Below are 14,396 nucleotides of genomic sequence, written 5' to 3' on the forward strand. Positions count from 1 at the left end.
GGCAATTAGTAGTCCGTGATCAATGCAGATTGTCACACACTCCGTCCTGGTTTGTGGGCACTAACCTGAACAAGGTATTGCTTTGCATATATTGTCCATGGGAAGGAGGCTCCATTTCAATCTCTTCCCAGAAACCTTGTCAGGGTCAGAGCTGAGGCACCAGCCTTTTGGTGGTTTCTCTGCCCCTCCTCCCTGTCCCCACTCCCCAGCCAAGGTATCGGTCTTTAAGGGTGCCAATCCAGAGACAGCTTGAGTTCTCCAGATAATACTCAAAGGGCAAGCTTTAGGAACAGCCAAAAACACAAACAAAACCACTGCCCTCATTTGCCTGAATGGGAACTGCTAGCTCTAGGGTTTGGCCGCTTAGCCGCTCAGAAACTTAGTAAGCAAAGCCCTCGGCATAGGGGAGGCTGCTGCAGCGATCCACGTCCAGGAGGTAAGCCGGGTTGTCTTCAAAGTGGGTCAGTGGCAGGGTATCCTCCTCGTTGAGGTGACACTCAGACTCTGCCTTCAAGAACGGACGCTGGTTGTCAGGGAAGGCCATGGAGAAAAGGGCATCCGGGTCACAGACAAATTTATAGACGTATCGCTCCCCAGCCACCTGAGAGAGAAAACACGCTTTATAAGGCCCAGCTGGAACAGGGCATGGGAGGGGCAGGGAGGATGGGAACCAAGGGTAGGATAATGAGATAATTGAACGTCATCAAGTTCTCAAGGAGCCAGGGACCAAAGGAGGCTCATTAGTAGTTGATTGTCCAAATCATTCAGATTTACTTTGATAAATCTTGGGGACCTGTTAGCTGCCAAGGGTTGCTTGGGTTGACACCACAGCTCAGCACTTGAAAAAGAACGTATCTGAATTTCAAGATCACGCTAGATGGGCTATTTTATTTATTTGATAGGCTCTTTTATTTTAATTTTTTAAATGCTTTTTAATTTGTTTTTGAGAGAGGGAGAGAGAGAATCCCAAGCAGGCTCTGCACTGCAGAGCCTGGCGTGAGGCTGGATCCCATGAACCTGTGAGATCATGACCCTAGCCGAAATCCAGAGTCGGATGCTTAACTGACTGAGCCACCCAGGAACCCCAAGGCTTTTATTTAAACAATTTTTTAAGTTGATTTATTTATTTTGAGAGAGAGGGAGAGACTGAGTGTGCGTGAGTTGGGAAGGGACAGAGAGAGCATCCCAAGTGGGCTCCACGCTGTTGTGCAGAGCCGGACATGAGGCTCTAAATCAGGAACCATGAGACGGAGACCTGAGCCAAAATCAAGAGTCAGACGCTTAACTGACGCAGCCACCTAGGCTCCCCTAGATAAGTTCTTTTAGAGAACTCTCACTGTGTTATACTCATTACCTAGGAAGAAAGCTTACGATGAGGCTGGTGCTTAGTGTTACAAGGGGGATTGAAAGGTTAAATGCAGCACAGGGACCACGTTTTCCGTTACCTCCAAGGCTCACAGTCTTCACCCTACAGCTTTGTTATTCTGAAGGGCTAGGAATTTGATCAGAGAGCCTACGTGGGAACTTAAATTTGTCCTAAAGCCAAGTAGAGTTGCTTTTCGGCTTACCTGTGGTTTTACATTATGCATTCCATGGTTCTGCTACACTGAAGAACTGCTAACGACCTTTTAATGAATTTTATGCATGATAACATTATTAGAACCAAAAGGTCTTGATTCAAAGGCCTCACAATGCAGTTTGAGGAGCCATCTAGGTCAATGGGATCACCTGTTCTCTGCTGGTTGTTTAGCATCAGCACAAGAAGACACATACCACTCAAAATCAAACCTGATAATGCGCTTCACTTGGGTAATGCAAAGGGGCAAGGGAAGGCAGCTAAAATTACTGATAAAATAAACATTTTAGGCTCAAAAATTCAAAAGATTGAGTTTAACCCTGCCCTTCGGTCATTCTGTTGTGACTGTAAAATCTTTTTTTGAATTTTTTAAAATCTTTATTTGTTTTTGAGACAGAGAGTGGAGGAAGGGCAGAGAGAGGGGAGACACAGAATCCGAAGCAGGCATTAGGCTTTAACCTGTCAGCACAGAGCCCAGTGTGGGGCTGGAACCCATGAATTGTGAGATCGTGACCTGAGCCGAAGTCGGACGCTTAACCAACTAAGCCACCAGGCGCCCCATAAAATCTCTTTTTAATTGCAGAGATATGCCTTTGCTTCCAAATGTTGGGTTTAACAAATCTGTGGCTACAGAGGCAGGTTGTAGAGGTTAACAGAATTATCCTAATAGGTCTCGGGTGCCTGGGTGGCTCAGGCAGTAAAGTGTCCGACTCTTGATTCTGGCTTAGGTCATGAGCTCACGGTCGTGAGATCGAGCCCTGCATTGAGCCACACGTTGGGCTCAACGCTGGGCATGGAACCTGCCTAAGATTCTCTCTTTCCCTTTCTGTCTCTCCCACACTTACGCTGTCTCTCTTTCTTACTGAAAATAAATAAATAAAACTAAAAAAAAAAAAAAAGAATTATCCTAATAAGGCCTAAAAGCTTATTTTATGGTGATACTTCTGTCTAGTCACCAGAACATGGCTGTCTGCACCAACGTTCTTTGGAACTTAAACACTAGGAGTTAGGGGCTATGTATGAAACTGGACAGTTAGGATCTTCACCAAAGTAAGACTTAAGGGTGGCAGATGTACACAATTAATCATCCCTATTTAGATTTTTTAAGCTATAGATTTACACTAAATCTTGGATTCCCTCCCTCAAAAGCCAGTACACATGTATGTAGAAGAGTGAGGCAGGAGGGCATAGTGGAAACATAAGATCAGGGGCCAGGACTTGATAGCTTCCTGTCCTGGTTCAGTTACTAATGAGTCTTAACCTCTGTGAACCTCAATTTTCCCTTTCAAAAATTGAGGGTATGGGACTATAGCTTTTTAAAATTTCTCCCCACATGGGCATGCTATCATTCATCTTTAATTAGTTCTCATTTACTCATGGGTCATGTGACCAATACAACAAAAATCCCTCACACTGACTGGATAGTGCATTACCATCTCTGGAACATTTTCCCATAAATTACCCTGTGAAATTGCTGCAACATTTCTCATCTCCATTTTTATTGGGAATAGAGTCTTTGGGAGGTTAATACAAAGCATACAACTAATAAATGGGAGTGTTAGGATATGAACCCATCCAAGTTCATTCCTGTGCCTTCCTTTACTCTTTGCCTGTTTTATTCTCAGAAATGAAGTTCTCTTCTACTTCCTTAAAAAACAAGGACCTAGTCATAGGGACAACTAGTTCAAGTTCCAGATTGGATCTGGAGTTGGAAACAGCAAAGGAATAATAGCTCTTCTTCCTGAATTTAGGATTCCACCTGATAGTATTAACATTAAAATGGTGGCGGGGGAGAGGAGTATGTGTATGTGTAAAGTTTGGGGGAAAGCGGAAAGTGATTGCTAATGGGTTTAGGGTTTCTTTCTGGGGTGATAAAATGTTCTAAAATTGATTGTGGTGATGGTTGCACAACTGTGAATATATTAAAAAACCACTGAATTGCACACTTTACAAAAAGGGGAAGTAGAATAGAGTGATTGACCATCCTAGAGTCTCTATCAACGCTGTGCCAAGCACTGAAGTGAAACCCTCAGCCCTGTCCCAAAGGAGCTTGCATTCCTGTGAGGGATACTGACAAGTAATGAGTAACTTAGAAAAAAGAGACAAGGGCCATGATAGAGATACATGTAGGTGCTGCTGGAAGCAGGAAAGGGACCCAACCCGAGGACTTCGGATTCTTGGAGTGTTAAGGTGATTATTGGCTGGCCAGGCAATGAAGGGACTAGGAATGTTCTAATTCTTAAATAGGATGATAGTTTAATGTGTTTTTTTTTCATTTTTTAATATGTTTGATGACTTACATGCATGTGATCTGTATTCTCTGGTAAACAAATACTACATTAATTAAAAGAAGATGTCTGTGCAAATGACAGAGGTCAAATGCAGGTAAGGAAACAGATGTTAGGTGATGGTGCCCAGACTGGGAATAGCCTTATAGTCTATATGAAGCACTAAAATACCGTAAGACTTTATTTTTATCTTTACCTTACGTCTTTATCCAGAAGACAATGAAAAGCTGTTTAATGTTTGTTAAGCTGGTGAGAGGAATATGGGGTCACATTACCACCTGCCCACGAGAAAGATAAACCTGGCTTCAGCATAGCCAGGTTCTCAACAGCAATGGCCATATGCTTCTGCCAAGTGCATCTTTTCGGCCACCACCAGACTGCCGCAACGTGTAAATGTTAGAGTCTGGGTTATAGCACAGCATAAAACATGGTGGCTACGAATGATGAACCAGTGATCTGCCATTGCCATCTTCTGCCTATTCACAGGATTTTCAGACTGTGGTCCCCTCACCGGCCACCCCAATAAGTATTTTGTGCTGGCTTCCTCAAAATACACTTCATCCTTTATTCTGCAAACAACCTGCTACCAGGTGATTCTGCTGCCATTTTATAAACCTTGGGTTTTTAACTTGAGTTCCAGTTTCTATAGGTTCGGAGAGAGAAACAGGATTTCCTTATTCCTCTAACACTATTGAGAATATTAAACCTGCAGCTGCTCTGGAAAACAGTGTGGAGTTTCCTCAAAAAATTAAAAATAGAACTACCCTATGATCCAGCAATAGCAATGCTAGGAATTTACCCAAGGGATACAGGAGTGCTGATGCATAAGGGCACATGTACCCCAATGTTTACAGCAGCGCTTTCAACAATATCCAAATTATGGAAAGAGCCTAAATGTCCATCAATTGATGAATGGATAAAGAAGATGTGGTTTATATTACAACAGAATACTACTTGGCAATGAGAAAAAATGAAATCATGCCATTGGCAGCAATGTGGATGGAACTGGAAGGTAGTATGCTGAGTGAAATAAGTCAGTCAGAGAAAGACAGATACCATATGTTTTCATTCATATGTGGATCTTGAGAAACTTAACAGAAGACCATGGGGGAGGGGAAGGGGAAGGGGAAAAAGATAGTTACAAACAGAGAGGGAGGGAGGGAGGCAAATCACAAGAGACTCTTAAATACAGAGAACAAACTGAAGGTCAATGGGGGAGTGGGGGAGAGAGGAAAATGAGTGATGGGCATTGAGGAGGGCACTTGTTGGGATGAGCACTGGGTGTTGTATGTAAGCCAATTTGACAAATTATATTAAAAAAAGAATTAAATCAAGATATTTAGAGGTCTAGGTGTTTTGACAACTAAAGATTTCAACTCAGCACTTATGGGAGTAAAGACCTTCAAGTTGATTCCCTGATGTACTCATGTACTATGGATGTAATAGTTGGCCTAAGTTTCTGGACATTTTTGTAATTAGAGGCAGTTTAAATAAAGCAGAGGAGCCTAATTTTCCCATAGCGTGCTCCACATGCAACCTCTGGTTTCTGTGTACCCAAGAGCATTAAGACTGCTCTTTATATCTCATTTGACTCTTATCTTAAGTTTGTTTTTCCAAGATTTTTTTCCTACAGCAGAATCACTGATGAGGCTGACATTTTCTCCCAGCCATTATAAACAGTCTTATTATGGAAGCCCTTGGCATTTTCTTTGAAAGTGGTCAGAGCGGTCTAGGTGTCTCTCATCATTGCTCACCTTCTGCATGATGCCCTTTTCGTAGTAATAGCGTAGAGAACGGCTGAGCTTGTCATAGTTCATGGCTGGCCGGTTCTTCTGGATGCCCCAACGCCGAGCAACCTAAAGAGACAGGAAGACAGAGAGCAATGGAAACTCATTCCCTGGGCCTGGTGGTTTTCTCCCAATCCCAGGAGAGCCAGTTCTGTAATTTGACTGCTTTGGTCAATGATCCATTTCCCTGACCTGGAAGCAAAATCACTTAATTCCCTCAAGACCAGATGTTCAACAAAGGTGATGATTTAGTCACAACTGCTAAGAGGTGAGATCTAGAGGTGGAAGAATCCTAGCACTTTAAGATTGCAGAGGGCTTGGCTAAGGTCCCAGAGGAAGTAGGCTCTCTAGTGTTTCTCCACATATGAATTATTGACCAATACCCATAGACCATTAACATGTTGCCATTAAGTGCTATGGCTTCTGTAGCAGTCAATAAGGAATAATTAGAGTGGTCATTCTTGAAACATTAGAAACACACTAGTGAGTTGCTAATGGGCCAGCAGAGCAAAAGTTCAATTCTAATAAGATTGGCGAGGGGCTGGGAGCTGTTTACTTACTGCAGCTCATGGAGTAAGGGGGAACCGGATCATTCCAGCCCACTGCCATCCAATCCCCTGCTCCCAGCAGACTTACAGAATGGACATTAAGACATGCAGCACCATTAGCCACTTAATGAAAAATTAACAGGGCTTCCCAAACAGTTATGAAGTGCATTATACCCAACCCAGGCCACCTGAGGTGCAGTGATGGGGATGTAACCGGAGCTTTGGGCGAAGAAGCCTTACAGCAAGAAAACTTCCTAGTAGGCTTTCCCAATCATCAGGACAGCCAAGCAACTTCTGTTCTCCAGTATCTCAACATCCAAACCCTACCTGTAAGGATGACGGTCCAAGGAGAAGAATAACTCCAGAAACATGAGTCTCCTCAGAGGTCTTTAAGTGTATGTAAACCAGGGGTTCATGTTTTGAAAATTTGAGATCGCTTTTGGAAACTTAAAAAAACAAACAAACAAATAACTGTATTCCTTTGATCTTTAAAAAACCAGATGTTACACACAAAATGGGAAGTAGGAAGACTGCGAACGGGAAAGTGGGTCATAAAAAACGCATTTCACTTAAAGTTATTTCCTTAAAGTATTTGGGCAGAATGAAAGCAACATCTTCTGAAGTCAGGATTCTAAGCTGACCTTTAAAAAAATATCAGAAATGATCTGATAAGCAAGGAAGAATGCGTCTGTCCTAATTACATTAGAATAATTCAATAGCCATGATTCCCCTCTGCCTTGCAACAGATCATGTGAAAGTTAACTTTCCATTTGTTTGCCTCACGCCCCTATGGCAAACACGATGTCCCTGGCTCTCCCTTCCCCATACTGCACCCATTCAACTCCATCTTTGAAATAGCCAAAAAGGCACAATTAAGCAAAAATCCATCCCTTGGTTAGAGAAGATACAACATTTTAAGCCGGAAGAAATAGTGGTAAAAGGGAAACCTGCTAAACCAATTCAGGTCTTTCTACCCTGTTCAAAAGCAATGACACCATAAAGCTGTCCTTGAAGTACTATGAGCCGTCAAGTGACACAGGGGGCCTTACAAAAGAAGCCCAGCCTCAACGTCTTACTGTATTCGGTGGTGGAAACCAACTCTTGAACATTCTCCAACTTCAGCCTTGGCCTCTCCTTGCTGTCACTTGCATATGCAATAGCTTACTGGAGAGAGGTTGTGCATATGCGCTGACTTTGAAGCAGCTCTGGTAGCCATAGTTACTGACTCATCCTCTTGGGCCAGGGCCCTGTGATTCAATAGCCCTCCCCAGGGCTGCTCCTTCCACAGTAAGGCATGATACGGCACACTGAAGGCTGCTGGAAATGAGGGCTGCCCCATTTCTGGGGGAAGGGGAGCAGGCAATAGCTTGTCAGCAGCTCTTTCTTTCATTTTTTCCATTCATTACTTCGATAACATGCCTCTTGAGGACGGAGGCTGAAAGAGTTAAAAGACTCACATTTCTTTTCCTCCCTTTTCAAGAGAGAGCAAGCCACAGCACAAGGAGCGGCTCTTTCTAGCAGCCCATCCTTTTAAACCTCCCCATGGCATCAGTTATCTGCCACATGTTCAACAAACAACCCTACCCCCCAAAATATTCATTAATGCAGATTCACAGTTAAAATGGCTCCAGATTAAAGCCGAGTCAGTCATAATTGAGAGGGTGCTAAGCTGGATGACTATCAAAAGACATTTGATTAGGGGGCCTGCCAAAACGCAGTTCTAAAACCACAATTTCCATGCACAGTGTAATGGATATTATGGATAATTACCCAGAGTGCACTACTCAGCCACACAGCTGCCTACAATTACGTCCCAAACAGCTTCCTCCTCCGCTTCACCCTTCAAGCTCCCCCCATGACAACGTCTTACAGCCTTTTCGAGGAGTTGGTATCTTCCTGACTTTAACAAAGAGTAGGGATGGCCAAAGTTATACAACCAGTAGGTTAAGAAAACCAAGGCTGCAGGCTGTGTGTCCTGAGGCCCAGTGCACACACAGAACAGAATCGGTCCTAGAACATCAGAGAATAGAACATTCAGAGTTCAGGGAATGCTGGGGGATTTCAAGGTGGAGTGGAAGGAAGTACTTCCTGAAGAAACAAAGCTGTCCAGTCAGCCGAGGGAGGCTCAAGGCCACCACAGGCCTCTGGTGCGACCTGGCTACTTGACATTTATGAGCATTTTGGATTAATATTAGTTTCTCTATTAAGTACGAAAGCAGGGGCCCTTTACCATCTGTTCATCGTTGTCTTTACCACTGGTAGGAGAGCAGAAGATTCAATAACAGCTTTATAAAGGGTCATAACCAGGTTTACCTGCAGCTGCACAGCCTGTGCTTAGGCCTGAGGCAGTGGCAATAAAGTAATAAAAGCTCCTGCTTGTGAAATGAGATAAATCAATAAGGGCTGCCCACATGACAGATTTGCTTTCGAAAAGCCTCAGTGAGTCTAGGCAACATGCTTTCCTCAAGCGTCATATAAACCTGGCTGTGATATCAGGAAAAGGATGTGGGGTGGGGGGCTCTCCAGTAGGGCTCCATTTGTACATGACTTAGCCCAGAAGAAACCTTAGAAAAACACAGTAGTACTAAACTCTGGCTTTGAAGGGAGACTGAGTCTTAACAGAAACTGTTTACGATAGATGTTGACGCATTTCCATCTTCATGAATGATACAAGACAGGGAACGCCGTACAGCTTCTTTTTATAACTGCCTTCAATGAGGCCTTTCTTATCAGTCCTATCAGTCAGGATTCTTTATAAATTCCCAATCCACATAGTCTCCTTTTCTCATCTTAACTTTCAGATCATTTTCTTTTTCTAAACCAAGTGCCAAGTGGTTACTTCCTGCTGTTAACTCCCAGACCAACTATCCCCTTGGTGTGCTGAGTGAGCCTTGGTGTTAATCAAACAAAATCTAAAACTGTAGTTCTTGCTCAAATGCCTTCCAATAGGACTGTTCCCATTTCGATTAAATCCAACCCAAAGACAACTTCTGCTCTGCTGGTTTAATATATAATGCCTAGGTATACGCTACCAAAAGAAGCATATGTCAAGATCTTCAGGGCAGGATTCCCCCCCCCCCATTTATGATCTCTTTAGATTTTAAATCAAATAGAAATTTAAAATCAGTGCTTTTGGAATATGCCAAACTGAAACCATGATTTAATTCACTTTGTTATGTGATATTCAGGAAAGGCATTTTGTGTGTATTTTCTCCATTGAAGAAATGGTATTGGTATTATCTGTAGGCCTATCTGTCAACAGTTCTGGGCAAAGGACAGTAATAATGTTTCTTTGACTATTAAAATAATGAAGGTTTGGGGTCACCTCTCAACTATTGTGATGCCACGTGATAAGCTTAAAAAAAAAACTAAGCTCATAAGACTGACCCATTTCTGATCACTTTATTTGTCTAGGTTAGAGCCATTTGAAATATGCTGTGGGGAAGTTGCATCTTATGTTACCAAAATGTCACACAGTGTGTCCGCATAGCCTCAAATGTAGCCTGACACATACGAGGACCAACACCAAAACAAGCTGGTATCACGAGACAACACTTGAGAGAGATATTCCAAGACGGAAAACAGACGTTCTCTAAATGCAAGTCTTTGTGGCCTCACTCTATAGATTATGCAGATGGTTAACTAATACTTTTTGTGTTTTCTCCAGTGGAGAACCCTGCGTGTCCCTGAACTGTAAATTGTCCTATCGATAGGAAAAGAACTGCCGAGCCCATTGGCCAGGTCAGAGCGTGAATGAGAAGGAAGAGTGTATTTCATACAGTGAAAAGCCTCAATGGAGAACTAAACAAGAGCACCCGTCACCATCACCTTCATCATCATCATCAGTGGGTCAAGTATCATCCAAGTCTAGCCAGTGCTTACCTCCTCAGGTTCGATCAGCTTAAACTCCATGCCACGACCCGTCCAGGCAATGAAGTGGGCATTGGCTGGGTCATCAAGCAGGGTAACCAGGAACTGCCACAGCTGAAGGGAACCTCGTCTCTGATAAGGGGGCCCCTCCCGATACATGGTGGGCTCTTGTTTGACTTTGCCTATTTGGGACAAGGATATACATGCAATACTTTAGTTTTAAGTTTCTCAGGCGTCTCAGGCATGAAGGAGTTGTTCTTGCCGACTCGGTGTTAACAACACTGACTGAGGCGCTCTGACATCTCCAACACTCTGGCTTAGCAACAAACTGGAGAGGCTACTTACCTTCCAGTCTCTCAGGAACAACACAAGTGTCGTCAAAGTACAACCGGGGATCTTTTTCATATGAAAAGCCTGAAGGAAAAGTTAAAAAGAAAGACCATGTTGCTTGACAAACTCGATCTGTATTCTACTAACACTCTGGATTTAAGAACTAAAATGGAATTCTACTATTTCAGGTCCGAAGGCGTATTAATTGCGGTATGCGTGCCAGTCTGAATTTGGGGGGCTTCAAAAGGACTTAGGCATTTGTGTTCTGATGTCTTAGTCAGAGAGGCATCGATTCCTGCTATTTGAGCTAAGACTGCAGGGAAGCGCTGAGTCACGGGTGAGTTCCTTCACATCTTGTTATGAGGTCTGTGTGGGTCATTGTTGCTGTGGCTAAGCTTTTATATCTGAAAAGGCATCTCATCTATTTCCATTGGCCTAGCTGGGAGGATTTGGTTGATCTGCACGTAGTCTTGCCATTTTCCTTCTAGCAAATATTAATTTCAACCTTTCCTACGAATCGTCAAGGCTGCCACTGTACCCCATTCAATTATGAAGGAGCTTAGAGGGTAGACGATGTTGCTAAAATGAGTAAAGACATGGGCCTGGGGAGGACTGTGACCAGCAATAAGTTTAAAAGCAAGTTGGCGGTATTATCACCAGACATAATGGAGGAAATCTGAAGAGATTTCTTCTAGCAAGAAAACTTATTCATTGTCTAGACAATAAAACAGAGGTCAAAAAAGGGGAACTGATGGGCTCAACACATGGAAATGGAAATGAAAGGAAGGTAGGGCAAAAAATGAAAGGGGTCAAGGAGAAGGAAGGATGGCTAGCATTCTCAGTCCACAAACCCTTAATAGGCATTTGATGCTGACCACCACGTCATGTCACCAGGCACCCTGACAAGATCAGTGTTCAGTTCAAAGCCGGTTAATAGACAGGCTTGATGGGGACCACATCCTTCCCTGTGGCCTAGCCTGGGTCTGACGTGTGAGCCTGCCAGCGCACTGTCCTCTACCAGCACACCCCTCAGGAGAGAGCCCTAGCAGCTCCTGTGTGCTAAGCCATGCGCCCTGTTCCATTCATCTGGCTGCGGGGTACAGGCTATGTGTGTTGGGTATGTCGTGGGGAGAGGCTGGGAGAGCTGCTCTGCAGTGAAGGACTGGCATTAGATGCTGAGAGGGATTTGCTAGGACTTGAAAAACCCGCAGGGAAAGACGCCAAGAAATAAATAATCTGCTGTTCTTTAAGATCAAGTTCTCGGCAGGACCAGCACCATTTTTAAGAGGCCTGGGACGGGAAAGCACTGCCCAGCTTGGAGGAAACTGAGATTATTTTGAGGTTTGTATTATTCTCAGCCCCAAGCGCTATTTCTGTTTATTTAACAACATCAAAGGAAGCATATTTTATTAGCATTTATTTATTATTTAATCCAATAAATATTTATGCCAGGCACTGTGCTAGAAGGGGGTAGATAAGAAGAATACAGACTCGGTGCTTGCTCTCATGGAGCTTGTATCCCGACTGGGGGACACACACCAAAAAGGCGGGGGGAAAAGTGAGACACAGGGTAGTGTGGAGCATTAAGGAGTGTGGGCCCTGGAGCCAGACTGATGGACCTAGATTAGCTGCGTGACCTCTCTGTGCTTGTTTCCTTATCTGCTGACAGGGGAAGATAGCCATTGCTACAGTGTTGTGTGAGAATACAATGAGTCAATATATATTCTGTTACACTGATCTGTTTTATCTTTACGCCAGGGTGCCAAGAGTAGTTCCTGGCACATAAATGTACAATAAGTGATAGTTTAAAAAAATGAAGAGAGTAGTTGTACATTGTGATAAGTACTATTAAGAAATTAATTGGATAATGTGAGAGCTTTCTTTTATAATTCTCTGTCATGGATTCTAAATTCCTTGAGGATAAGGACCATGTCCTGAATATCTTAGTATCCTCATATCACCTTGTACATAAGTGCTCAACAAATCTTTGAATAAGTATGAATGAATCCATTAAAAAAAGATTTAAAAATACAATACTAACTTTTTTTGAGAGTGAGAAAGAGCGCACACATGCTCGTGAGAGTGGGAAAGGGGCAGGGGGAGAGGGGCAGCATATGAAGCAGGCTCGATGCTCAGCCCTCCATGCAGGGCTCGATCCAACAACCCCGGGATCATGACCTGAGCTGAAATCAACAGTCAGACACTCAACAAACTGAGCCATCCAGGCGCCCCTACAATGTTAACTTTTAAGTCAGGGATTCAGTGACTCCTATGATATATTTATTTTCCAATCTGGTACTAGGAAACTGACTTTATGACAAACTGTTATACTTTATATTAGCAACAAGAATTACATAACCCCTCATGTTTCTTTCTTCTTCTTTTTTCTTTTTTTTTTTTGGCCTTGGCTGCTAGGAAGCTATATATTTCCTGACTTTCCACATGGATTTTTAACACTCCAGTGATGTCTTAATGGCCTTTATTGTCAAGTCATCATGAATAAACTCCTTCAACGTTTACACATCTGTCAAACTTGCCATGCTATTTTTGGCACTGTTCTTCCTCTAGGTAAGGATACTACATTCACAGCAAACAGGGGAAAAAAAAATGTACATCTAGATGAAATCCTAGGTTTGGCTTTCAAACCAATCAGATGAAGGTCTGCCGGTGAGAGTCGTTTTGGTGTCTCTGTGGTCACTAGTCCCTGCCACGCGAGGTTCTCTAAAACATCTGCAAGATGCTCCTGATTTAAGTGAAATTTAAGTCAGTTAAATTTGCACCAGCAGTTACATCAGTTGTGGCCACAACCACCAACCACTCCACTGAAGGTGGCAGGAAGGAAGGACCTGTGTGAAGAGCCAAGTGGAAATGAAAGATTCACGCGCTCTGCAGAGATTCCAGGTGAACGCTAAGGCGGGCCGGCTATCTTAGTAATCACAGATGCCAATCAGAAACACTTGTTCCACTAACTGGCGCCTGTGGTCAAGCATATATAAATAAGAAGGAGAAAAAAACCCACGTCACGGTAATTTAGAGCAATTAAGAATGCAGGTCTCTTTGCAAGTAGCTTCCCCGATGTGTGTGGGGTCAGGGAAAGGAATGGGAAAGAGGAGGGGGAAAACACATAAACTCGCCAGATATTCTGTGTGTAGTAAGCAGCCCAAAGCTTTACTAAAAATATTTCCTTTAAGAGCATGCTCCTTCCTAAATGTTGTAATTATGCAAAATGTTTTCCTCCCTCTCTTCCCCCACTCCCTCCCAGTCTGCCTGCTGCAGACATCAATTGCTGCCGCAGAAACATTCGGGAACCTGGAAGAGAGCCCCGCACAGCTGTGCCGGTCGCAGTCAGAGGTCCGGTAGACAGCCCTTCCTTCCCAGGGCTGGACACGCACTCAGAATATTCTCAGGCACCCAATGCAACCACACTGGGTCTTCTCTTTCACCAGGACAGTGGGAAGCAGCTACCCATAGAAATCATGCTTGTAAACCGGTAGCTTACAAAAATGAGCAGATGCTTCCTAGTGCTGTTTTATTAGCTTTTTCAAACCTCCTCAAAACCTCTAGAGAACAGTGGTTGTCAACCTTGGATACACATTGGAGTCACCTGGAGAACTTTAAAAACTAATGCCTAAGCTCCACCCCAGAATTTCTGAGTTACTTGTTCTGGGTGAAGCCTGAACACCAAAAGTTTTAAAAGCTCCCTAGCTGGGGGGCACCTGGGTGGCTCAGTTGGTTAAACGTCTGATTTTTGGCTCAGGTCATGATCTTGCAGTTCGTGGGCTCGAGCCCCGTGTTGGGCTCCGTGCTGACAGCTCAGAGCCCTATTTGGATTCTGTGTCTCCCTGGCTCTCTGCCCCGCCCCCAGGCGCGCATGCATGTGTGTGCTCTCTTTCTCAAAAGTAAATAAACATTAAAAAAAAATTTAAAAGCTCCCTAGCTGATTCTAACATGCAGCCAAAGCTGCAACTCATGACACTATAGTAGTTCTAAAACTTGA

General features: G+C 43.6%; 1 protein-coding gene across 1 annotated transcript in view; it reads right to left on the minus strand.

Moving 5' to 3' along the window:
* Positions 1–200: 200 nt before the first annotated feature.
* ETV5 (ETS variant transcription factor 5) overlaps positions 201–14,396 on the minus strand; it is a 55,186-nt gene continuing 40,990 nt past the window's right edge. Inside the window, exons 9-12 of the mRNA XM_047099996.1 lie at positions 10,415–10,483; positions 10,082–10,251; positions 5,619–5,720; positions 201–601 (exon numbers count right to left, since the gene is read on the minus strand). Coding sequence (XP_046955952.1) covers positions 380–601; positions 5,619–5,720; positions 10,082–10,251; positions 10,415–10,483 — 563 coding nt within the window. The 3' untranslated portion in view covers positions 201–379. The remainder of the gene's footprint in view (positions 602–5,618; positions 5,721–10,081; positions 10,252–10,414; positions 10,484–14,396) is intronic.

Source organism: Lynx rufus, unplaced genomic scaffold (genome assembly GCF_022079265.1).
Source record: "Lynx rufus isolate CCGP_SWC_20201006 ecotype Redwood Valley unplaced genomic scaffold, mLynRuf1.p SCAF_5, whole genome shotgun sequence".
In the NCBI taxonomy this organism is placed as follows: domain Eukaryota; kingdom Metazoa; phylum Chordata; class Mammalia; order Carnivora; family Felidae; genus Lynx; species Lynx rufus.